This window comes from Nerophis lumbriciformis, linkage group LG15, assembly GCF_033978685.3.
Source record: "Nerophis lumbriciformis linkage group LG15, RoL_Nlum_v2.1, whole genome shotgun sequence".
NCBI lineage: Eukaryota > Metazoa > Chordata > Actinopteri > Syngnathiformes > Syngnathidae > Nerophis > Nerophis lumbriciformis.
The window spans coordinates 19,184,765-19,211,627 of NC_084562.2; the positions used below are offsets into that span (position 1 = coordinate 19,184,765).

At 40.3% G+C, this 26,863-nt stretch overlaps 1 protein-coding gene across 1 annotated transcript in view; it reads left to right on the top strand.

Annotated features, from left to right (window-relative positions):
- Positions 1–26,863, top strand: part of pabpn1l (PABPN1 like, cytoplasmic) — a 27,964-nt gene continuing 1,101 nt past the window's right edge. Inside the window, exons 1-5 of the mRNA XM_061974763.2 lie at positions 1–190; positions 13,227–13,362; positions 13,762–13,829; positions 21,469–21,575; positions 21,674–21,761. Of these exons, the coding sequence (XP_061830747.1) occupies positions 119–190; positions 13,227–13,362; positions 13,762–13,829; positions 21,469–21,575; positions 21,674–21,761 (471 nt within the window). The 5' untranslated portion in view covers positions 1–118. The remainder of the gene's footprint in view (positions 191–13,226; positions 13,363–13,761; positions 13,830–21,468; positions 21,576–21,673; positions 21,762–26,863) is intronic.

Genomic DNA, 26,863 nt, shown 5'->3' on the forward strand with positions numbered 1-26,863 from the left:
CGTGACTTCACGCGCAGCGCACCTTCTGCTTCCGGGTTGCTATTTGCGGCGTGCTAGCACACACAAAAAAAAGGCTAGAGCGAGTCTCCTCTGCTGATGCCATGTTTAAGCAGTGAGCATGGCGGACAATCATATGGAATACGCCTTCATGCATGGCCAGTCCATGGGACAGCATCTCGCCGAGGACCCGGTGAGTGGCTTCGTCGTCTTTCGGCGGCGCGAAGGAGCGTCCGTCGGCCGTCGAGCAGGAACAGAGCCCCCGGGGCCGTGATAGCGAGCATGCCGCTATGCCGAACACGTACCGGCTTTACCTTGTCTTGTTGCCCGCATTCATAACATTCGCGTTTAGTCCGACGTTAAAGCTGAGCTTTTAAACGGAAATCGTGGTTAAGATTGTAGCGCTTTTTTGTTCAAATCACAGCTGAATGGATAACAAATGAAAGGGTTGGGCCACACCGTTACCTCGGTCTCTTCTAGCACCGCTCGAAGGCATCATTACCGTCTTTTACCGTGTTATTATGGAGCAAGCTCACCAGACCTTACATCTTACATTTGTGTAACATATTTTGAAGGGACCCCCCCCGCGAACCCAAAAGGGACAAGCGGTAGAAAATGAAGGGGTTGATACACCCCCACTGGGCGTTCCGTTAGACCAGTGGTTCTTAACCTTGTTGGAGGTACCGAACCCCACCAGTTTCATATGTGCATTCACCGAACCCTTCTTTAGTGAAAAATAAAATGTTTTTTTATTTTTTAATTCAAAGTTATGTTTTTGCTAACACTTTAGTATGTTCCAGTTCCATTCACACATTTAAAAAACACTTTAAGACCAATGTCTTGAAAAAATATATCACTCTTGAATCAACACAGTAGTTAATACTATGATCAATGTTAATTAAAATACTAAATGTGGGATATAAATAATAATGGAAGTATAATTGTTTGTATATAGTATATAAATTGGTACAAAGGTTTAACACGTGTACAAGGATATTTCACATGCCTTTACTGTGTATATAATTGAACAGTGTTCATATTGTGTATAATGTGTATTTATAATATGTTGTACAAAAGACATTTCATAATTTTCGGAAGTTCATCTTGTACTTGACATTGTTTATAGGGTTAGGCGCAATAAGTGTTCAACTTCAGCCTAAACCCTTTCGGTCTGCAATATTTTCATTTTCAATCTATGAATGTACAACTGTTTGTTTATTTTGTTGACCATTGACCGAAGAATAATAAACTATAGTATGGGGAACATATTCTAAGTTATAAAGACTTAATTTAGAGTTATTTGGTTAGGGTCAGGGTTAGAGGGTTAGGGTTATAATAATGCCATGCCGAATAAGGCATTATTAAGTACTTAATGACTAGTTAAGAGCCAATATGTTACTAATTTGCATGTTATAAGCAACTAATTAATGGTGAATATGTTCCCCATACTAAAGTGTTACCATGTTTTTTTTTACTGGTGCATAGTGATGGGTTGATGAGGCGTCATGAAGCGTTTCGACACATTGCAAAACTGTATTGATACTGTGTCGATACTGTGTCACTAAATACTGACATCTGCTGGACATTAAAAATCCCTACAGGCAACCTATGGACCGACTCAACTGACACTGATTTTATGACCTAGTATATACAATAATATAAACCAAGTCATTATATTTCATTTAGGATTATTTCATATCTTCATTTGAATAAAAATATATTTTTATCTTTTTTAGATACAGTCAATAAAAAATGTGAACATGTATCATAACATGGAAATCTAAGAGAATGTGTTGTGAATGAGGATGCTTGTGGACTGGGATTTTTTTAAATTAATTTTTTACACATTTTTATTTAGTTTTTCCGACGTATTAAATTTTAGACGATTTCTTTCATTGATTGATTGAGACTTTTATTAGTAGGTTGCACAGTGAAGTACATATTCCGTACAATTGACCACTAAATGCTAACACCCGAATAAGTTTTTCAACTTGTTTAAGTCGGGGTCCACTTAAATTGATTCATGATACAGATATATACTAACATCATAATACAGTCATCACACAAGTTAATCATCAGAGTATATACATTTAATTAATTACATTATTTACAATCCGGGGTGTGGGATATAGAGGGGGGAGGTTAAGTTTGGTTGTTATCAACACTTAAGTCGTCTCTTCTTAGTTATTATTTCTCCGGCTGTAGAAAAGACCCGCTCACAGGGCACAGAGGAGGCGGTAGTGCGACACAGTTCGCGTATCGGTCACGTGACCAAAACAGCTCATGATCGGTCACGTGACTTTCTAAAAGCGGTACGCGCACCGACACAGGGTTTTGCTCTATGAGCTCGACGCATGCGCCGATGCATCGATGTTGCCGGACCCATCACTACTGGTGCACAAAATGAACCGTGCATGAACATCACCTTGTTCAAAGAACAAAACCAACACAGTGCATAAACTCACAACAAATGACACACCTGCAAATCAGTCAGCTGTTGCCATATCCGTAATACGACGATAAGGAGAAGTTTGTATTTACACGATGAGTCGGGTGTGTTTAGACCTCTGCCGGAGCCCTGAGGCCGACTCACCGAACCCCTAGGGTTCGATCGAACCCAAGTTAAGAACCACTGCCTTAGGTACACTACACTAGTGTAGTGTAGTGCTAACCCTAACCCTGTACCTACACCTTAGATACACTACCCTAACTAGAGATGTCCGATAATGGCTTTTTTTGCCGATATTCCGATATTGTCCAACTCTTAATTACCGATTCCGATATCAACCGATACCAATATATACAGTCGTGGAATCAACACATTCACTATGCCTAATTTTGTTGTGATTCCCCGCTGGATGCATTAAACAATGTAACAAGGTTTTCCAAAATAAATCAACTCAAGTTATGGAAAAAAAAATGCCAACATGGCACAGCCATTTTTATTATTGAAGTCACAAAGTGCTTTTTTTTTTTAACATGCCTCAAAACAGCAGCTTGGAATTTGGGACATGCTCTTCCTAAGAGAGCAGGAGGAGGTTGGGGGGGGTTAAGAGGTAGTGGGGGGTGTATATTGTAGCGTCCCGGAAGAGTTAGTGCTGCAAGGGGATCTGGGTATTTGTTCTGTTGTGTTACGGTGCGGATGTTCTCCCGAAATGTGTTTGTCATTCTTGTTTGGTGTGGGTTCACAGTGTGGTGCATATTTGTAACAGTGTTAAAGTTGTTTATACGGCCACCCTCTGTGTGGCCTGTATGACTGTTGACCAAGCATTCACTTGTGTGTGTGAAAAGCCGTAGATATTATGTGATTGGGCCGGCACGCAAAGGCAGTGCCTTTAAGGTTTATTGGTGCTCTGTACTTCTCCCTACGTCCGTGTACCACTCCGTACAGCGGCGTTCTAAAAAGTCATAAATTTTACTTTTTGAAACCGATACCGATAATTTCAGATATTACATTTTAAAGCATTTATCGGCCCCCCCAACTCTACCCCGCCCAACTCAACCCCCTCATGCTCTCTCAGGGAGAGCATGTCCCAAATTCCAAGCTGCTGTTTTGAGGCATGTTAAAAAAAAATAATGCACTTTGTGACTTCAATAATAAATATGGCAGTGCCATGTTGGCATTTTTTTCCATAACTTGAGTTGATTTATTTTGGAAAACCTTGTTACGTTGTTTAATGCATCCAGCGGGGCATCGCAACACAATTAGGCATAATAATGTGTTAATTCCACGACTGTATATATCGTTATGGATTGATATCGGAATCGGTAATTAAGAGTTGGACAATATCGGATATCGGCAAAAAAGCCATTATCGGACATCTCTAATTATTTGCGGTAAAATTCCAGACGGTTAGTAATACCGTTTAATTTTTTAATTACCGAAAAACTATATATGACTGAATATTCATCAGGTTGCGTTTTGACTTATGAATTTAACCGCGGCAACCACGGCAAGAGCCTCGACCGCCCTCGTCTTTCGCCGTAATGCCCCCAAAAAATGTACCGACATTTGCGGCAAGAACATGCCGTGACCGCCCTTGACTTTTTACTTGTTAATAGACGAGGGGATGTAACGGTAAACGGTTTAATGATAATTTGCGGTAAAATTCCCGACAGTTAGTAATACCGTTACATTTTTTAATTACCGAAAAACTACCTGCATATGACTGAATATTCATCAAGTTGCGTTATAACTTGGGACAACAAAGACTACTTTGAGACAAATGATAATCCAAAACCTTATATTTTTGAACCTGAACAGAAAGAGGATCTACAAGTTTTAGAAGGTGAGTGCTAAAAAGATTCAGCTGTAGTTAAACCCTAGGCATCATATACAGTATTGCTAAGTTTTAAACAAGAAATATAGACTGTGAACATAATATTGATGTTCACCAATTTAGAACGTCAATATAGCAGCATAAGCTAGTTAGCGCTCTGTGTTCATGGTGCCACTAAAAATAGATTGTCTGCGTTAGCGCTTATCATACCAATATTGCTAATACTTGGTTAATATTCAAGTCTCAAAATGTTGTATTTAGTTATTATTGCTGGCGGTTTTTGGATGGTTTTTCATTGGTTTTATGGGCGTAATAGAGGACCTCCCATCGGCTCAGCTGTAAGCGGACTTTTATTTAAGTTTTTTTATGAGTTAGAATGCATAAAAAATACATCTGTCGACCGGTCTTTCAGAATGATTTTGTATAGGTAAAATTCTCCCCAAAAAGTGCAGTTCTCCTTTACGTCAAAAATAGCTTATTTTCAAGATATGCATTTTTCAAAAGTCAACTAAAATAGAATTGGTGTTGTCACTATATCAGACTTTCAGTAGTCGATACTTATGAATTTCCATGATTCTCGATACTTTCTTGATATTACGATTACCGTATTTTTCGGAGTATAAGTCGCTCCGGAGTATAAGTCGCACCGGCCGAAAATGCATAATAAAGAAGGAAAAAAACATAAGTCGCACTGGAGTATAAGTCGCATTTTTGGGGGAAATTTAATTGATAAAACCCAACACCAAGAATAGACATTTGAAAGGCAACTTTAAATAAATAAAAAAATAGTGAACAACAGGCTGAATAAGTGTACGTTATATGAGGCATAAATAACCAACTGAGAACGTGCCTATTATGTTAACGTAACATATTATGGTAAGAGTCATTCAAATAACTATAACATATAGAACATGCTATACGTTTACCAAACAATCTGTCACTCCTAATCGCTAAATCACATGAAATCTTATACGTCTAGTCTCTTACGTGAATGAGCTAAATAATAATATTTTATATTTTACGGTAATGTGTTGATAATTTCACACATAAGTCGCACCCCCGGCCAAACTATGAAAAAAAACTGCGACTTATAGTCCGAAAAACAGGGTAAACATTTGTCGGACGACAGTTTTTTTAAAATACTACCGTTAGATTGTGAAAATGGATGTTGATGACTAGGAATGTAATGATATCAAAATCTCACCGTACGATATTGTCACAGTATTAAGACCACAGTACAATATTATTGTGGTATTGTCCCAAAAAACAAAGACTTGGTTAAAATACTAGTGTGTAAAATGTAGGTGTAGGAATGTCTAGGATGAACACACTTACTGTAATTAAACACAAATATAAAGCTCAAATGTTCTAATCATATTTTTTACTACAAACATCTATTTTTAGGTGCGAAGAATTGAGTAAATTTTAAAGTGCTAATGTAAACATCCAAGTGTAAAACAATAATGTTAAATTTGTAACTTTTATATCTGTTTGGAAAATGCTCTTTATATGAAAAGTTAAATAACAATTTGTCTTAAAAATGTCGCTGGCTGCAAATATATTTTCTGGGTGATGGTTTATTAAGTAGCTTTTCATATTTCCCACCATGTGCAATGTCCGCGCTCACACCGGACGATTTCCCTTCGCGGCGGTGCGTCTTTGTGTCGCCTTGGAAACGCTCGAAACAAAGGTAATGCTTTAGCACGCATACTTTATTACTAGGGCTGCAACAACTAATCGATTAAATCAATTATAAAAATAGTTGCCGATTAATTTAGTCATCGATTCTTGGATCTATGCTATGCGCAGAGGCTTTTTTTTAAATTATTTATTTTTTTGATAAACCTTTATTTATAAACTGCAACATGTACACACAGCTGAGAAACAATAATCAAAAATAAGTATGGCGCCAGTATGCTGTTTTTTTTCAATAAAATACTGGATAGGATAGAAATGTAGTTTGTCTCTTTTATCCGATTATTAATCGATTAATCGAAGTAATAATCGACAGATTAATCGATTATCAAATTAATCGGTAGTTGCAGCCCTATTTATTACCTTCGCCAAAAAGCTATGTTTTTGCCAGGGTTTGTTTCTGTTTAACATTAGCAATAGAACTAAAAAAGGTATGGATGGATTTTGGTGAGATGTTCAGGAAATGTCCATTAAAAAAAACAATTTATCTTATCTACTGCGAAAACACTTCTCCCGCATCATGCTTTGGATTATGGGAGATGTAGTTTTTCAGACCGGCCAATGGAGAAGCAACAGAAAAAAACTCCACCCACCAAGTTTTTGTATGACACCGTTGCATGTCACACCAGTATTGTAAGGATTTAGAAAACACAATACTGTTACATCCATATTGATGACGCATTTGAGCTTTTTGATTGATTGATTGAGACTTTTATTAGTAGGTTGCACAGTGAAGTACATATTCTGTACAATTGACCACTAAATGGTAACACCCGAATAAGTTTTTCAACTTGTTTAAGCCGGGGTCCACTTAAATTGATTGTGTGTGCTAATTTGATAGATATGATTTGCCGGAGAAACGAAACATTAAAAGCAAAATAAAATAAGTTCAGAAACAAATTAAGTTCTATCGTTTTAGTTATTGTCACCCGCTGCTTGTTGAGAAGAGCGATGTGTGCTTTTATATCAGTATCCAGTAGGACCAGAAAAAGTCCCATGATTTGTCGCGTCTTTTTTTTAAATAGCTAGGCAATTAAGGAGGGGAACAAATGTAAGTCTTATCGATATGCATCACAATAAACAGTAAATAAAGTCACTATTTTGGTCATGTTTAAATGTTATGTCAGGATTTGCCCTACATCGTGGTGTGCTGCCACACCTTAAAAATAAGAGGTTTGTTTGAAATAAAAACAAAAACAAATGTAATATATAATTATATAATGATGATATAGTGTATCTTGGGCAAAACACAACAAGTTGTATAATAGCAATATTGTTTTTATGCTAACAAAAAGAAGCATTATGGACTATATGCTAAAACATTCATGATTATACAAACCATCAACTCACTTCTGACATCCATCCATCCATCTTCTTCCGCTTATCCGAGGTCGGGTCGCGGGGGCCGCAGCCTAAGCAGGGAAGCCCAGACTCTCCTCAGCCACTTCGTCCAACTCTTCCTGTGGGATCCCGAAGCGTTCCCAGGCCAGCTGGGAGACATAGTCTACCCAACGTGTCCTGGGTCTTCCCCGTGGCCTCCTACCGGTCGGACGTGTCCTAAACACCTCCCAAGGGAGGCGTTCGGGTGGCATCCTGACCAGATGCCCGAACCACCTCATCTGGCTCCTCCATGTGGAGGAGCAGCGGCTTTACTTTGAGCTCCCCCCGGATGGCAGAGCTTCTCACCCTATCTCTAAGGGAGAGACACGCCACCCCGGCGGAGGAAACTAATTTCGGCCGCTTGTACCGGTGATCTTATCCTTTCGGTCATAACCCAAAGCTCATGACCATAGGTGAGGATGGGAACGTAGATCGACCGGTAAATTGGGAGCTTTGCCTTCCGGCTTAGCTCCTTCTTCACCACTTCGGATCGATACAGCGTCCGCATTACTGAAGACGCCGCACCGATCCGCCTGTCGATCTCACGATCCACTCTTCCCTTCCCGAGGTACTTTAACTCCTCCACTTGGGGCAGGGTCTCCTCCCCAACCCGGAGATGGCACTCCACCCTTTTTCGGCCGAGAACCATGGACTTGGACTTGGAGGTGCTGATTCTCATCCCAGTCGCTTCACACTCTGCTGCTAACCGATCCAGTGAGAGCTGTAGATCCTCTGGCCAGATGAAGCCATCAGGACCACATCATCTGCAAAAAGCAGAGACTTAATCCTGCAGCCACCAAACCAGATCCCCTCAACGCCTTGACTGCACCTAGAAATTCTGTCCATAAAAGTTATGAACAGAATCTGTGACAAAGGGCAGCCTTGGCGGAGTCCAACCCTCACTGGAAACGTGTCCGACTTACTGCCAGCAATGCGGACCAAGCTCTGACACTGATCGTACAGGGAGCGGACCGCCACAACCAGGAAGTCCGATACCCCATATTCTCTGAGCACTCCCCACAGGACTTCCCGAGGGACACGGTCGAATGCCTTCTCCAAGTCCACAAGCACATGTAGACTGGTTGGGCAAACTCCCATGCACCCTCCATGACCCTGCCGACACTTCTGACATGTCTACGTTTATTATGAACATTTTACACTTTTTGTTGGATAACTGGGGTCCTGTCCCCAATATTTAAAGCCACTAATAACATCAGACACTTCACTTGGCCAATTCTCATGACCGAGTGAGACCTCTTTTTCACCTTGGTCACATGACTATCTTTGTGCTGCATGGCGCCGCAGTCGTCTTCAGCAGGCTAGTGTTGTTCTTTGAACATGGACAAATTGATATTGAAATTGTCTTTCTATCAAGGAAAAGTTATTCTGTGAAATTGATCTATCGTTCTATCGCCCATTCCTCCTGGAAGGGTCTTAATGCTTGCTAAATAAAGCCGTAAAATCTCTAAGCTGGCAACACTTGTGCCTCCTGCTATGTATTATTATTCTCTGGTCGTTAAAAGCTGCGTCACGATACGGGATTTTAACAACCAGTCTCATGTGTTTGTGAGTGAAGGCAATCGGTATTGGGGAACACTGGTCTTGTATCACAACATAAAGACATTATTATGGAAGATAAATTATTTTAATCTCTTGGTTATTTCATTGGTTTTGAGGAAAAATGTTGCCCTTTTTTAATCTGTGCGAGTCATCTTCTAGTCAAACAGCACAAAATAGCCGTCTGTCGGTGACATTTTAAAACTGAGGATTTTCATCCACAGTTGAACACATTACACTGCTCCATCAGCAGGCTGTAAATCAACCTTAGACTTAGACTTAGACTTCCTTTTTATTGTCATTCAAATTTGAACTTTACAGTACAGATAAGAACAAAATTTCGTTACATTAGCTCAGGGGTCGGCAACCTTTACCAGTCAAAGAGCCATTTTGACCAGGTTCACAAATTAAAGAAAAGAATGGGAGCCACAAAAATCTTTTGAAATTTGAAATGAAATAACTCTGCATACAAAGTTTTTTTTGTTGCTATGTATAAACCAAGGGTCTCAGACACGCGGCCCACACCTTAATATGAAAATTGAATGTTAGCGCGGCCCGCGAGTTTTATATGAATGGCGCTTGACAGCGTCATACTTGTCAACCTTCCCGATTTTTCCGGCGGACTACGAATTTCAGGGCAACTATTCTCTCGAACGTGCCGTGATGGTACATCATTTAACGCCCACTACAACCAGCGTGCCGGCCCAGCCACACGTTTTATGGGGTTTCTGCTTGCTCACGTAAGTGACAGAAGGCATACTTGCTCAACAACCACTCAGGTTACACTGACGGTGGCGGTATAAAAAACTTTAACACTCTTACTAATAATGCGCCACACTGAAACCACACCAAACAAGAATGACAAACACATTTCGGTAGAACATCTGCACCGTAACACAACATAAAGACAACAGAACAAATACCCAGAATCCCATGCAGGCCTAACTCTTCCGGGCTACATTATACACCCCCGCTACCAAACCCCGCCGACCTCAACCGACGCACAGAGGGGGGGGGGGGGGGGGGGCGGCGGCATCTTCTTTCTCTTGTATTACCACTCGCACCACTCCGCTAGCATCACAGCTAACGTTACCTGCTCCGCGAGGGCGTATGACGTTGCACGCGTGACAGTATGTGACGTATGTGACGAGGTGCTCTTGTTTTATGTCTCTGTGAGAAGGAGAGACAAAGAGTGAGAAGAGCCTGTAGTGTAATGCCCGCAGCTAAAAGCAACTGCGTGAGAACGTATACCGTATTTTTCGGACTATAAGTCGCAGTTTTTTTCAAAGTTTGGCCGGCAGTGCGACTTATGCATACCTGCCAACTACTCCGGTTTTCCCGTAATTAGTACGGTTTTCATCAACCTATTCCGGGTTACGGTTGCAGTGATAAAAAATACGTTTTTTCATTAATTAAAAATTTTTTTTTTTTTAAAGTTTTATTCACGAAATCACGTAAGAACAATGACAATCGACACTGCTTCCCGTAACTTCCTATCGAGCCATTCCGAATGCCATGCGCGAGGCTATTTATAGCACCGCTGCCAAGCACGAGGCACCTGTTGCCATTGTTTCCAAACGGGCGAACGATCATGGAATCAATCGGAGAAAAATCGCAAACGAGTCTTAAACCGAAAAGAAAACTGCAGTCATTCCGTGAAGAATATTCAAAAGCATATTAACCCTAGCAATAATTATCCGTTCCAAAAAGGGTGAAAACTACGCGAATTGCACCTTGTGCAGACAAGATTTTTCGAACGGACACGGAGGAATTAGCGATGTAAAAGACCACGTTGGGACAAAAAAACACAAGTCTAATGCCGTTGCTAGCGATACAAGTGGAAAACTTTCAACGTTTTTCGGATTTTAGCCACAAAAAGGTAATGACACCAATGTTATCTATTGGAATTGTTTAGTACTGTTATACTGTTAAAAGTGTTTATACTATTTATGCTTTCAAGTCCAAGTTGAAGAAATCTTGTTAAATGTTGAGAGCATAACTACCAAAATACAGAAGTATGTCCTTAATATTTTTGCAGTGCTATTTCTGTTGAAAAGTTAAAATGATTACATTAGAGATGTGATGTGCCACTTTTCAAGTGTCTGATGGCTTAAATTAATTTTCATTAATTTTTCATATTTTGAATTCTTTTGAAAGGCTTACAAAAAAACTACATTTGAATTGTAATTCCATGCTATTGACAGGACTATTAATTTTAATGAAGTTAGCTTGCCATGTTTACAGTATGATAATTGTGATAGAAATGTGAATTTTAGGCACAGAATATTTTTTACAATTGAACAAGGCAGTAGATTATACAAGCTTGGACAGAAAGTTAATAATGACACCAATTTTTTTTTTAATGGAATTGTTTAGTACTGTTTTACCATTTGTTTACTGTAAAAAGTGTTTATACTGTTTATATTTTCAATTAACAAATTGAAGTCTTGTGAAAGGTTGACAGGATAACTGGCATTAACTGTCAAAATAATTTCAAACTATTGAAGTTAGCTTACAGAATAAACATGTCAATCAACCCATATGATTTTTGCTGTAATATTTTTGTTTTGAAAAGTCACTGTGACTGATAGAAAAGTGATGGTTTTAGCAACATTTTAACCTGTCTGAATGCTAATAATCATTTTGCGTCGGGGGGCGAAGCCTGAACCCCCCACCAGGACTTTGTCCTGGACCTACCGGGGCCTGCGGCCCCTGGACCCTGGCTACTAGGTTTTTCTGATTTCAAAAGTTGGCAGGTATGCTTATGTGTGAAATTATTAACACATTACCGTAAAATATCAAATAATAATATTTAGCTCATTCACGTAAGAGACTAGACGTATAGGATTTCATCGGATTTAGCGATTAGGAGTGACAGATTGTTTGGTAAACGTTAGGGGTGTAACGGTACGGGTATTTTATCGAACCGTTTCAGTACGGGGGGTAGCGTACTGCACGTTGTGTAAACAATACTCAAAATGCCGGACATCTGAGGCATCCAAAAAAACCCGCCCCGACAGCCCCGCAAAAGAAGACACGCCCGGCGAAAAGAGGACGCACGGCCAGTCTATCCCAGCCCGTTAGCCGCCAGCAAAAGAGGACATGTCCGGCGAAACCGATCGCGACCGGGATAGGTCCTGCGGGGCCCCAAATGTCCGGCACCCCGAGCTATGGTTGCGTGTATTAACAATGTACGTTCAGAGTTAAGAACAAATTGTGCGCGCAGCAGCATTCGTGAGGGAGGGGGAGAGACAGAGAGAGCACTTATCAGATTTTGTTTTTTTATTATCTATAGCAGGGGTGTCAAAAGTGTGCCCCGGAGGCCATTTGCAGCCCACAGCTAATGTTTTAAAGGCCCACGACACATTCTAAAAATACTATTAAAATAAATAAAAACATAACAAAAGTGAAATAAAAAAGCTTAAAGGTTAAATGTAATTTAGAAAAAGTTGCAATGTTGACTAATAAAACAAAGCTGTTTTTTTTTTTTTTCAAACTGTCATTGCTCAAAACATAATATTGAATCAAAATCAATGTTGTTATGAATTATTGACCTATCCAAGGTTCCGATTACTTCACATCAAATATTCCACTAAGAAAAATATTTTTGGTGGAAGATTTTGCAAATTTGGTAAATAAATAACCAAAAAATGTATATTTTGTTTTCTTACTGTACCGAAAATGAACCGAACCGTGACCTCTAAACCGAGGTACGTACCAAACCGACATTTTTGTGTACCGTTACACCCCTAGTAAACGTATAGCATGTTCTGTATGTTATAGTTATTTGAATGACTCTTACCATAATATGTTACGTTAACATACCAGGCACGTTCTCAGTTGGTTATTTATGCCTCATATAACGTACACTTATTCAGCCTGTTGTTCACTATTCTTTATTTATTTTAAATTGCCTTTCAAATGTCTATTCTTGGTGTTGGGTTTTATCAAATTTCCCCAAAAAATGCGACTTATAACAGTGCGACTAGAGTTTTTTTCCTTCTTTATTATGCATTTTCAGCCGGTGCGACTTATGCTCCAGAGCGACTTATACTCCGAAAAATACGGTACTCGAATATCACGATATAGTCATTTTCTATATCGCACAGAGACAAACCCGCGATATATCGAGTATATTCGATATATCGCCCAGCCCTAATTCACACACACAGGCACATTTGGCTAGATCGAAAAGTTCGTAAATCGAGATTCCACTGTATGCTCGTTTTTAACCATGATGTCTGTGGATGGTTAGGTCGTCTTGCCCTCGCACTGTTCCCCCTGGGATGTTAAACGGAGGTTGTTTGTGTATGACAGGAGCTGGCAGCCATCAAAGCCAGAGTTCAAGAGCTGGAGATGGAAGAAGAGACTGAACGACTGAAAGAGGAAGAGGAGGAAGAGGACAGGTGTGATGCAGAGGAGATGCAGATCCTGACCAGCAGCCCCCGGCCTGGTGAGACAACCTGGGGTTTGATGTGCGCTAGCAGTACTAAGTACACATTGTGGAAGCGTCAACATGTTTTGGGGCAGGTGTGCGGCACTGCAGCCTGGAGCCAGGTGAACTTGCCGGGTCACCATGTGGCTAACACCTGGGACTCTTCATCTGCCTCATCGCTGCCCAATGAGACGACGCAGAAGGCTCCCGTTTTTGTCGGCTGATGCTATTTTCTGCTTCTCTGCTCCCCTCTCACTCACTCAACTTCCCTTGCCTTCTCATAATCGAGACAGAACCCCCTCGTTTGATCCTTCCAATGTTCGAAACACAGACTCAAGTCATGATTCGGTTGACCTGGAACGACACCCCCGAGTAATGACTGTTGCAGCATGTCAACCATTTTTGTTTCTGCCGCAGGGCCGTTCTACAACATGACACCCGAGGAGAGGATAGATGCAGACAACAGATCTGTCTACGTCGGCAACGTAAGACCCGTATCATTTACATCCACACTGAGGCCATTGAACATACACAAGTCTTGTGTCAATAAAGTGCTAGGAAAAAATATTTCCATATGTTATAACATACATATACAGGGCCAATTTGCAACTATTAAATCAACAGATTTATGCCAGTACTTTAACGTGAGTCACATTTAAAAAACAAAAACAAACAAAAAAAAAAACAATCAATCCTGTATAGACAAGATATGGGAAAAGTAATTGTGTAACGGTACGCAAAAATGCCGGTTCGGTACGTACCTCGGTTTAAAGGTCACAGTTCGGTTCATTTTCGGTACAGTAAGAAAACAACAAAATATACATTTTCTGGTTATTTACCAAAATTTGTAAACAATGGCTTTATCCTTTTTAACATTGCTTTAAAATAGCTCTGTGTGTGTGATAGATGTGAGCCACCACTAGGCTGATCAGTGCAACAGCAGGCAGTCATGAATGCTAAGCATAACAATAACATACATATACACACAGGGTCGATTGCCAGGGTTAATGCAGTCAACATGTATAAAATAAAAACTAAATAAGATAAGGCTCAGAATTGGTTTCTTAACAAAACCTTTCCACATATAAAGTGCAACATTTACACAAAGTGCGACAATAAACTGCTTCAAGTTGTTGCTCAGATTAAATAAAATGACAAAACTTTTCTTCTACATACAAAAAGTGCAACATTAAACAGTTTCAAGTCAACTCAGCCTCAGATTAACTTTTCTTTTGCCCCCCAGCCTTTAACCCTGGTGACTTTCACTCAATTTTCATGTTTTTTGCCAGAAAAATCAGTTTATCCACATTGTCTGCAGAAAGAGCAGACCTGCTTGCAGTTAAAATATCTCCAGCTGTGGAAAATACCCTTTGGCTGGGCACGGAGGTAGCAGGTATGGCGAGGTAGTAAGAGGATATATGGGCTCATTGTTCTTCCACCATAGAAGTGGGTCAAAATCTAGTTTTTAATGCAATATGGTCTTAAATCTGATGCTATTAAAACACCAACGGCATTTGTTATTGCTTTAGCCCTGCCTGACTCGCCGAGGAGAGGCTGCTTGAATGCGGTGTTTGCACGACGCTCGTCTTTCTCTTCTTTGAAGATGTTATCCATTGTTTTATCGCACCGCAAAGCCGAAATGTTCCCAAACGGGAGATCTTAACAAGGAAGGAGGGTCTTCCAGCTCTGGCTTTTGCATGTTGTAGTAGCCCGGTCATTGCTAGCATGCTGTGTGTTGTGCCTCGGTGTGCATTGTTTACACAATGTGCGGTGCGCTACTCAATATGTCCGTGTGGAAACTCGTTTGGTGCACCTCCGTTCCGAACCGAACCCCCCGTACCGAAACGGTTCAATACAAATACACGTACCGTTACACCCTTAGGGAAAAGGTAATCACACCACTCATAATTTCACTTTCGATTTGGCTAAAATGGCCTTACAGTTGGTAATAAGTCAATTGTATTTATGAAGAGCTTTTCACAGATAAAATCACAAAGCGCTATACAAAATATAGGTGAAGTAAATCAACGATTCAATCAAAACAACAATAAAAATAATATAAAGTGGATTAAAATTGATAGTTAAAAGGTGCATTAACTAAAAGCCTGACTAAAAATATGTTTTTAAATGTTTCTTAAGTGTCAACACAGTCAAGATCACGGAGGGACTGGTGCAAATTGTTCCAGAGTCTGGGAGCTATAGCCTGGAATGCCAGGTCTCCACGGGTTTTAAAACAAGTTTTTGGGATCTTTAGAAGACCCTGGCCTGAAGACCGGAGGCTGCGCCCTGAAGAGAAGGGGCATAACAAGTCAGCAATGTACTGAATAAAGCAACTTTCTTTGGTATACTGTACACTTGGTACAAATATATCTCCCCAGATCTACGATCTCATTGTGGTATGTAAAAAGGTTCATGTCCTAACGCAGAAGACTCACAGTTACTGTTGTCATCTGCAAATTTAAAAATGGAATTATTAGGATGTACTTGCCTACAGTCATTAGTATAAAGTGTGAAAAGGATAGTACACCGCCTTCTATGACTGTTTTGATGTCTGACAGCGTCTGATTAAACTTCTCTTGCTGTGTGCAGTCAAAGAATAAAACCATTTAATCAGGGGAGTGTTGACATTCAAGTCTCAATTTTTCTAAAAACGAGTGGGGTGGCAGTGTTAAATGCTGCGCTAAAATCATTGAATACAATTTTTGAGCATAAGCTTTATGCTATAAGCTTTTGATCTACACGTTTCAGAAGCTGAGTGATAAACTGATCCAGCTTTAGTGACTCCATAAGCATCAAGTAGCAGTATTGCGAAACAAGAACAATCACTTACTGTACAATGTCTGCTCTCACTGGGATGCCGACTGATGGGATGTTTAGATGAAGAATTAATCATAATCCTCACGCAGATTGAGCGTTTTTGTCTTTCTTGCCCTCATTGGGTATGAGTTGGTTGTCAAAGTTGACCAACTTCTCGGTTTATGGCAACATCCTTGTACTATCCAGGTGAGAGGCATGATTTATAATCTAAAATTAACTTTTAACAACTCCGAGGCGACGCAACAGCTCACCAGCTCAATATGTCAATATAGCAGTTGGCTCTTTGGCTCAATGCTTTGGTCAGCGACTGTATTTGGCTATTTGGTGAGTGACTGCAGCTTTATTTACACATCAGTTTGCTTGAGAAGCTCTCTCTGCTTGTTTTGTCTTTATTACTGATGTCATCCGTTTATGTTGTTCACTTCTGTTAGAGACTTAGCACGGAAGCTCGCAAAAGCTCCTCTCTGCTGCTTGCTCGGTGTCAAATACTTAGCTACTCTTCAGCTTGAAAGTGCCTCCCCCCATAGCCTGCGCGTACAGAACTAGTTTAGCGGCTGGGGTGGCTGAAAAGTAGTTTTAAATTGAGCAGTCAGCGGTTAGAGGCGAGTAGAGGCTCCTTAGCGTCAGGCTATAAACCGAATGTTAATGAACAGATTAACCAAAACTGCTTTGACATAGTAGCTTAATTACTTCATAAGAATAAACAACAAACATAATTGGAGGACTCAACTTTATTATCTAGCAATAAACATACTTGCCAATCTTGAGACCTCCGAATTCGGGAGATTGGGGGGTGGGGCGGGGGCGTGGTTAAAAGGGGAGGAGTATATTTACAGCTAGAATAATAATAATAATAATAAATTCACCAAAAGTCAAGTATTTCATATATATATAAAGAAATACTTGACTTTCAGTGAATTCTAGCTATATATATATATATATGTGTATATATATATATATATATATATATATGTATGTGTGTATATATATATATATGTGTATATATATATATATATATATATGTATGTGTGTATATATGAGATATATAGATAAGAAATACTTGACTTTCAGTGAATTCTAGCTATATATATATTTATTTTATTATATATATATATATATATATATATATAATAAAATAAATACTTGAATTTCAGTGTTCATTTATTTACACATATACACACACATAACACTCATCTACTCATTGTTGTACTTGAAAGTGCAATGCTTTGCAGCCAGAAGTACAGCCTTATATACTGCATACATACTAAATGCACATTAATGAAAACACAGTTGTTCTACTAACTGTACTGTGCTTGCTGCTTGCTTACTAAAAAAAAAAAAAAAACACTTACCTTTCACTATTTGAGTAGCCTTTGTCCTGCCATTTGCGTACTGGCGAGCGATCTCTGAATCCGGGAACATATCCTTCACGGATTTGTTGAAGACCTCCGCAAATGAGAACGGGATGTTGCTTCCAGCTATCAGTATAGCCATCTTTGTCTCGGCATATGTTACACCATCGGGTCTCCATTTAGTGAGGTGGCCCATAATACTGGGCTGGGACACCACGTTCATGACTGAGTATATCCGTTCGGCCACCGTGTTCAATGGAGAAGTATGTTCTACATAATTTACAGGCAGCATACCCTTTCCCCTTAAAAAACTGAAATTCTTATTTACATTCGTTTTGGAACTTACAAGCGTATTTCTTCATCTTACTCGTCGTCGGCGTCGCCATTGCTGTATCTTCCTTGTCCGCGTGGAGCTGGAGAGGGCGTGGCCTCCAGCTCCGGCTGGAAATCGGGAGAAAATTTGTCCCGGGAGGTTTTCGAGAGAGGCGCTGAATTTTGGGAGTCTAAATCGGGAGGGTTGGAAAGTATGGCCATAAAACACATAGGCAACCTTAAACACTTTGGACGTTTTTTCGGATACCGGTGTGTGTATATACTGTATACTGCCATTCGGACTAAAAATACCATGATATCAGTTTTGGTCCATATCGCCCAGACGTAATTCAGGTCATGAAATGTAAATAAAGTATTCTTGGCGGAATTGTGTACCGTATTTTCCGGATTATTAGTCGCTCCGGAGTATAAATAGCACCGGCCGAAAATGCATAATAAAGAAGGAAAAAAACATAAGTCGCACTAGAGTATAAGTCGCATTTTTTGGGGAAATTTATTTGGTAAAACCCAACACCAAGAATAGACATTTGAAAGGCAATTTAAAATAAAGGGTGTAGTGTCTTGCTCAAGGACACAATGGATGTGACTAGGATGGTAGAAGGTGGGGATTGAACCAGGAACCCTCAGGTTGCTGGCACAGCCACTCTCCCAACTGCGCCACTCCATCCAAAAAACATAGTACGTCCCATCTAGTGGCCGATACTGCCACGCCCCCTCCAGCTCCGGCTGGAAATCAGGAGAAAATCGGGAGAAAATTTGTCCCGGGAGGTTTTCTGGAGAGGCGCTGAATTTTGGGAGTCTCCCGGGTAAATCGGGAGGGTTGGAAAGTATGGCCATAAAACACATAGGCAACCTTAAACACTTTGGACGTTTTTTCGGATACCGGTATATACTGTATACTGCCATTCGGACTAAAAATACCATGATATCAGTTTTGGTCCATATCGCCCAGCCCTAATTCAGGTCATGAAATGTAAAAGTATTGTTGGCGGAATTGTGTACCGTATTTTTCGAATTATAAGTCGCTCCGGAGTATAAATCGCACCGGCCGAAAATGCATAATAAGGAAGGAAAAAAACATAAGTCGCACTAGAGTATAAGTCGCATTTTTGGGGGAAATTTATTTGGTAAAACCCAACACCAAGAATAGACATTTGAAAGGCAATTTAAAATAAATAAAGAATAGTGAACAGGCTGAATAAGTGTACGTTATATCTGGCATAAATAACCAACTGAGAACGTGCCTGGTATGTTAACGTAACATATTATGGTAAGAGTCATTCAAATTAGGGATGTCCCAATCCGATATTTGGATCGGATCGGCCGCCGATATTTGCCAAAAAATGCGTATCGGCAAGGCATGGGAAAATGCTGATCCAGATCCAGTTTTAAAAAAACTCCGGTCCGTGTTTTCCAACGCACAGATTTAAATAATACATTCCACTTTTCTGCTGCTCCCTATTTCCGTTCCGCATTTTCCAGCACACCTTCAACACATCCACAGGTCTATGGATTCTCACGCAGTTGCTTTTAGCTGTTGGCATTGCACTACAGGCACTTCCCACTCCTTCTGTCTCCTTCTCACAGACAGCAAGCGCAACTTCTTACACACGTCACATACGTATACGTCCTCTCCCAGCAGAGAGGTAGCAGCATGGCTAACGTTAGCTGTGATGCTAGCGCAGCCGCTAAGGTGCGCGCCTGCTCAAACGTCCTGCGCACGGCAAATCTATGCCACGCACAAAATCAAATACAAAAATAAGCGCATAACAATTTTCGACACGGACACGACAGAGAAAACAGTTTTCGTCATCATTGTTCAAATATTGTAACATCTGTTGAGACGCTTATCTCCATTCGGTGCCACACGTCCACACCATCAAAATGCCAAGGCAAACATTTCCACAACACCGTATAAAAAAAATAGTGATTTTTTTAGTTGTGATTTCCTTCTCTGCATGAAAGTTTAAAAGTAGCATATATTAATGCAGTATGAAGAAGAATGTTTTAATGTAGACATGCAAGCCTTGAAAGAACATTTTGAAAATCAAGACTACATTTCCTGCAAATGGGTGCATTTCTACCCTATATTTTAACTTTAGATTTATTCTCATATCAAACTCTTTTGGCTGTCTTTTTGACACTTACATCAGGCGCCCCCCTCCACACCCTGGATTATAAATAATGTAAATAATTCAATGTGATTATCTTGTGTGATGACTGTATTATGATGATAGTATATATCTGATAGTATATATCTGTATCATGAATCAATTTAAGTGGACCCCGACTTAAACAAGTTGAAAAACTTATTGGGGTGTTACCATTTAGTGGTCAATTGTACGGAATATGTACTTCACTGTGCAACCTACTAATAAGTCTCAATCAATCAAAACACATAGAATCATCATACTGCTGTGATTATATGCATCAAGTGTTCATTCAAGGCTAAGGCAAAATATCGAGATATATATCGTGTATCGCAATATGGCCTTAAAATATCGCAATATTAAAAAAAGGCCATATCGCCCAGCCCTAGTTTCAATGATGCCATTTCTGTTTGTCATGTATAATTTTGTCTATTTTGTGTTTATCCTTGAATAAACAGGTCAGTTTCTTGTTACCAACCATTGTGTATTATTCAAACTCCCCTAATTCAGCTGGCTAGTTGTTATCAAGAGTACTAAAACCCTTTTCAACATGATTCTGACAACTAAGTAGGCTAAATAACTTTAAACTTTAATACATGCTCGGATAGGCCGGTATCGGTCAGTATCGGATCGGAAGTGCAAAAACAATATCGGTATCGGATTGGAAGTGCAAAAACCTGGATCGGGACATCCCTAATTCAAATAACTATAACATATAGAACATGCTATACGTTTACCAAACAATCTGTCACTCCTAATCGCTAAATCCCATGAAATCTTCTTCCTCGGTGTCTCTTCTAAACAACTCTGCCAACTTCAAAGGTAGACAATGCGCCGCTTCCTCTTCTATCGGTACGTCGCTTACGTCAGAGTCATCGTCAGTTGCAGTTCCAATTCTTCCAGCCTTTCTGAATCCGGACAGGATGGTTTCGGTTGTCACTGAAGACCATGCTTTGTCGATCCTTGGCTGCGTGACGATTGCTGATATACGTCTAGTCTCTTACGTGAATGGGATAAATAATATTATTTGATATTTTACGGTAACGTGTTAATAATTTCACACATAAGTCGCTCCAGAGTATAAGTCGCACCCCCGGCCAATCTATGAAAAAAAACTGCGACTTATAATCCGAAAAATACGGTACTCCCATTAGCTGCATTGTTAGCCACCTCATACTTGTCATATTTTAGGAGTTAGAATGCATAAAAAATGAAACATGTGTTCTTGTCTTACACAGGAAAGATGAAAGATACACAATTCAAATGTTTCCTATATATGATGTATCATAATATATTGCAGTATTCATCCCTCCAACACATGCTCCAAACTGATTGGTAACACAGAAAAAAACACACAATGTAAGCAACACACGTGTCAGGTCAACTAATTATATTACTTATTAAATAAACCTTTCCCTGGTGTTTATATCCTTTTGCTCCTATGACACACCGTGCTTCATTTCCCATCCCAGGTGGACTATGGAGCCACTGCAGATGAGCTGGAGATCCATTTTAACGGCTGTGGTCCCGTCAACCGTGTCACCATCCTCTGTGACAGATTTTCCGGTCACCCTAAAGGGTCAGTTCAACATCAACATCATTTTCCAATCATATCGTCTTGTCGACGACGCATTATTATTATTCCTGGCTTATTTGTTTTTTATTTTTGTCTCCCAGCTTTGCTTACATCGAGTTCTCTGATCGCAACTCGGTGCAGAGTGCCGTTGGGCTGCACGAGACTTTGTTCAGAGGAAGAGTCCTTAAGGTATGAACTACCTTCAAATATTTCTCACAAGTAAAAGCATTGTACCAAAATGGTAAATGGGTTATACTTGTATAGCGCTTTTCTACCTTTTTAAGGAACTCAAAGCGCTTTGACACTATTTCCACATACACACACACATTCACACACTGATGGCGGGAGCTGCCATGCAAGGCGCTAACCAGGACCCATCAGGAGCAAGGGTGAAGTGTCTTGCCCAAGGACACAACGGACGTGACTAGGATGGTAGAAGGTGGGGATTGAACCAGGAACCCTCAGGTTGCTGGCACAGTCACTCTCCCAACTGCGCCACGCTGTCCAAAAAACATAGTACGTCCCATCTAGTGGCCGATACTGCCGTAGTATTGATGTGTAGTTCATTTATCCATTTGCTTGAAAATGCTTAAAGGGGAACATTATCACAATTTCAGAAGGGTTAAAACCATTAAAAATCAGTTCCCAGTGGCTTATTTTATTTTTCGAAGTTTTTTTCAAAATTTTACCCATCACACAATATCCCTAAAAAAAAAGCTTCAAAGTGCCTGATTTTAACCATCGTTATATACACCCGTCCATTTTCCTGTGACGTCACGTAGTGAAGCCAATACAAACAAACATGGCGCATAGAACAGCAAGCTATAGCGACAATTGCTCGGATTCAGACTCGGATTTCAGCGGCTTAAGCGATTCAACAGATTACGAATGTATTGAAACGGATGGTTGTAGTGTGGAGGCAGGTAGCGAAAACGAAATTGAAGAAGAAACTGAAGCTAGTGAGCCATATCGGTTTGAACCGTATGCAAGCGAAACCGACGAAAACGACACGACAGCCAGCGACACGGGAGAAAGCGAGGACGAATTCGGCGATCGCCTTCTCACCAACGATTGGTATGTGTTTGTTTGGCATTAAAGTCAACTAACAACTATGAACTAGGTTTACAGCATATGAAATACATTTGGCAACAACATGCACTTTGAGAGAAGGGCAGCACGGTGGCAGAGGGGTTAGTGCGTCTGCCTCACAATACGAAGGTGCCGAGTAGTCTGGGGTTCAATCCCAGGCTCGGGATCTTTCTGTGTGGAGTTTGCATGTTCTCCCCGTGACTGCGTGGGTTCCCTCCGGGTACTCCGGCTTCCTCCCACCTCCAAAAACATGCACCTGGGGATAGGTTGATTGGCAACACCAAATTGGCCCTAGTGTGTGAATGTGAGTGTGAGTGTTGTCTGTCTATCTGTGTTGGCCCTGCGATGAGGTGGCGACTTGTCCAGGGTGTACCCCGCCTTCCGCCCGATTGTAGCTGAGATAGGCTCCAGCGCCCCCCGCTACCCCAAAGGGAATAAGCGGTAAAAAATGGATGGATGGATGGATGCACTTTGAGAGTGCAGACAGCCCATTTCAGGCGCGCTAAGAACATATATTTTTCCACAATTTCAGCACTCAGGTTAACCATACCTAAATAGACACAAAATACTGCATTACACAAGACTACCCGAATGTACTCGAATGATTGAAAAAAAAAAAATGTTTTTAAGCTAAATTATTGGTAAACACAGTTTATGTATAATAATTTACGTAAAACCGCGAGTAATGAATAAAGTTTTCATCAATTAATATATTCTGTAGACATACCCTCATCCTGAAAGCTGATCCGTCCAGTTTTGGAGTTGATGTCAGCAGGCCAGGGAAGCTAGGGTCGATATTCTTCTCTTGATCATCCAAGACATCCAGGGGGTTTAGCTCGCTCGTCTGCGGGAACAAACTGCCGCCATTGCTTGCTGTGCTACCGAGGTCCTTTGTCCCTGAATTGCTCACACACTCCGGCAGATTCAATGGGGGTCTGGCGGCAGATTTCTTTGACTTTGTCGTTGGAAATGCATCTGCTTTGAGTGTCGCAGGATATCCACACATTCTTGCCATCTCTGTCGTAGCATAGCTTTCGTCGGTAAAGTGTGCGGAACAAACGACTGACCATTTCGTCGGCTTTCCCCACAGCCTCGTATTTTGAACAAATTTCGTCCAATTTCTTGCCACTTTCGCATCTTTGGGCCACTGGTGCAACTTGAATCCGTCCCTGTTCGTGTTGTTACACCCTCCGACAACACACTGACGAAAGTGAGAAAATGGCGGATTGCTTCCCTAGAGTGAATAATAGAAAGGCGTTTAATTCGCCAAAATTCACCCATTTAGAGTTCGGAAATCGGTTAAAAAAATATATGGTCTTTTTTTCTGCAACATCAAGGTATATATTGACGCTTACATAGGTCTGGTGATAATGTTCCCCTTTAATTTAAGCCAGAAATGCTGTAGAATATCTGATGTAATGTGGCCAACACATCAGACACTCACAATACTGCAATATGAAGTATAAACAATAAAACATTGACTATTAATAGTATGTGAAAGTACAACTTCTGCCTTATTTTACTTCTGAAACGACCTATCAAGCAGCTAAAATGCGCCAAACATTGCAAAGTATGGAGAGAATTGATATGCATATTACCCATCATGCCTTGTCGTGGATTTATATGGGTGTAATGATACAAAACCCAAAACCAGTGAAGTTAGCACGTTGTGTAAATCATAAAAACAGAATACAATTATTTGCAAATCCTTTTCAACCTATATTCAATTGAATAGACGGAAAAGACAAGATACTTCACGTTCAAACTGGAAAACTTTATTTTTTGCAAATATTAGCTCATTTGGAATTTGATGCCTGCAACATTTTTTTTTAAAGCTGGCACAAGTGGCAAAAAAGACTGAGAAAGTTTAGGAATGCTCATTAAACGCTTATTTGGAACAACCCACAGGTGAACAGGCTAATTGGGAACATGTGGGTGCTATGATTGGGTATGAAAGCATCTTCCATGAAATGCTCAGTCATTCACAAACAAGGATGGGGCGAGGGTCACCACTTTGTGATCATATGCGTGAGAAAATTGTTTAAGAACAACATTCCTCAACCAGCTATTGCAAGGAATTTAGGGATTTCACCATCTACGGTCCGTAATATCATCAAAAGGTTCAGAGAATCTGGAGAAACCACTGCACGTAAGCAGTAAGCATACCTGCCAACTACTTCGGGTTTTCCCGTAATTAGTACGGTTTTCATCAACCTATTCCGGGTTACGGTTGCAGTGATTTTTTAGGTTTTATTCACGAAATCGCGTAACAACAATGACAATCGACACTGCTTCCCGTAACTTCCTATCGAGCCATTCCGAATGCCATGCGCGAGGCTATTTATAGCACCGCTGCCAAGCACGAGGCACCTGTTGCCATTGTTTCCAAACGAGCGAACGATCATGGAATCAGCCGGAGAAAAATCGCAAACGAGTCTTAAACCGAAAAGAAAACTGCAGTCATTCCGTGAAGAATATTCAAAAGCCTATCCGGGAATAATTATCCGTTCCAAAAAGGGTGAAAACTACGTGAATTGCACCTTGTGCAGACAAGATTTTTCGATCGGACACGGAGGAATTAGCGATGTAAAAGACCACGTTGGGACAAAAAAACACAAGTCTAATGCCGTTGCTAGCGATACAAGTGGAAAACTTTCAACGTTTTTCGTCGCCCAAACAGATTCTTTGCATGTGATAAATGCCGAAGTTTTATTTACGGAGGCAATAATTGAGCATGAACTTCCAATCGCACTGGCATGATCACATCAATCTGATAGAATAAATTTGGATTTTAGCCACAAAAAGGTAATGACACCAATGTTATCTATTGGAATTGTTTAGTACTGTTATACTGTTAAAAGTGTTTATACTATTTATGCTTTCAAGTCCAAGTTGAAGAAATCTTGTTAAATGTTGACAGCATAACTACCAAAATACAGAAGTATGTCCTTAATATTTTTGCAGTGCTATTTCTGTTGAAAAGTTAAAATGATTACATTAGAGATGTGATGTGCCACTTTTCAAGTATCTGATGGCTTAAATTAATTTTCATTCATTTTTCATATTTTGAATTCTTTTGAAAGGCTTACAAAAAAACTACATTTGAATTGTAATTCCATGCTATTGACAGGACTATTAATTTTAATGAAGTTAGCTTGCCATGTTTACAGTATGATAATTGTGATAGAAATGTGAATTTTAGGCACAGAATATTTTTTACAATTGAACAAGGCAGTAGATTATACAAGCTTGGACAGAAAGTTAATAATGACACCAATTTTTTTTTTTAATGGAATTGTTTAGTACTGTTTTACCATTTGTTTACTGTAAAAAGTGTTTATACTGTTTATACTTTCAATTAACAAATTGAAGTCTTGTGACAGGATAACTGGCATTAACTGTCAAAATAATTTCAAACTATTGAAGTTAGCTTACAGAATAAACATGTCAATCAACCCATATGATTTATGCTGTAATATTTTTGTTTTGAAAAGTCACTGTGACTGATAGAAAAGTGATGGTTTTAGCAACATTTTAACCTGTCTGAATGCTAATAATCATTTTGCGTCGGGGGGGCGAACCTGAACCCCCCACCAGGACTTTGTCCTGGACCTACCGGGGCCTGCGGCCCCTGGACCGTGGCTACTAGGTTTTTCTGATTTCAAAAGTTGGCAGGTATGAGTAAGGCTAAAAACCATTGAATGCCCGTGACCTTGGATCCCTCAGGCGGTACTGCATCAAAAACCAACAGTGTGTAAAGGATATCACCACATGGGCTCAGGAACACTTCAGAAAACCACTGTCCGCAACTACTGTTTGTCGCCACATCTGTAAGTGCAAGTTAAAACTCTAGTATGCAAAGCCAAAGCCATTTATCAACAACACCCAGAAACGCTGCCGGCTTTGCTGGGCCCGAACTCATGTAAGATGGACTGATGCAAAGTGGAAAAGTGTTCTGTGGTCTGACGAGTTCACATTTCAAATTGTTTTTGGAAACTGTAGACGTCGTGTCCTCCGGAACAAAGAGGAAAAGAACCATCCGGATTGTTCTAGGCGCAATGTTCAAAAGCCAGCATCTGTGATGGTATGGGGGTGTATTAGTGCCCAAGACATGGGTAACTTACACATCTGTGAAGGCACCATTAATGCTGAAAGGTACATACAGGTTTTGGAGCAACATATGTTGCCATCCAAGCAACGTT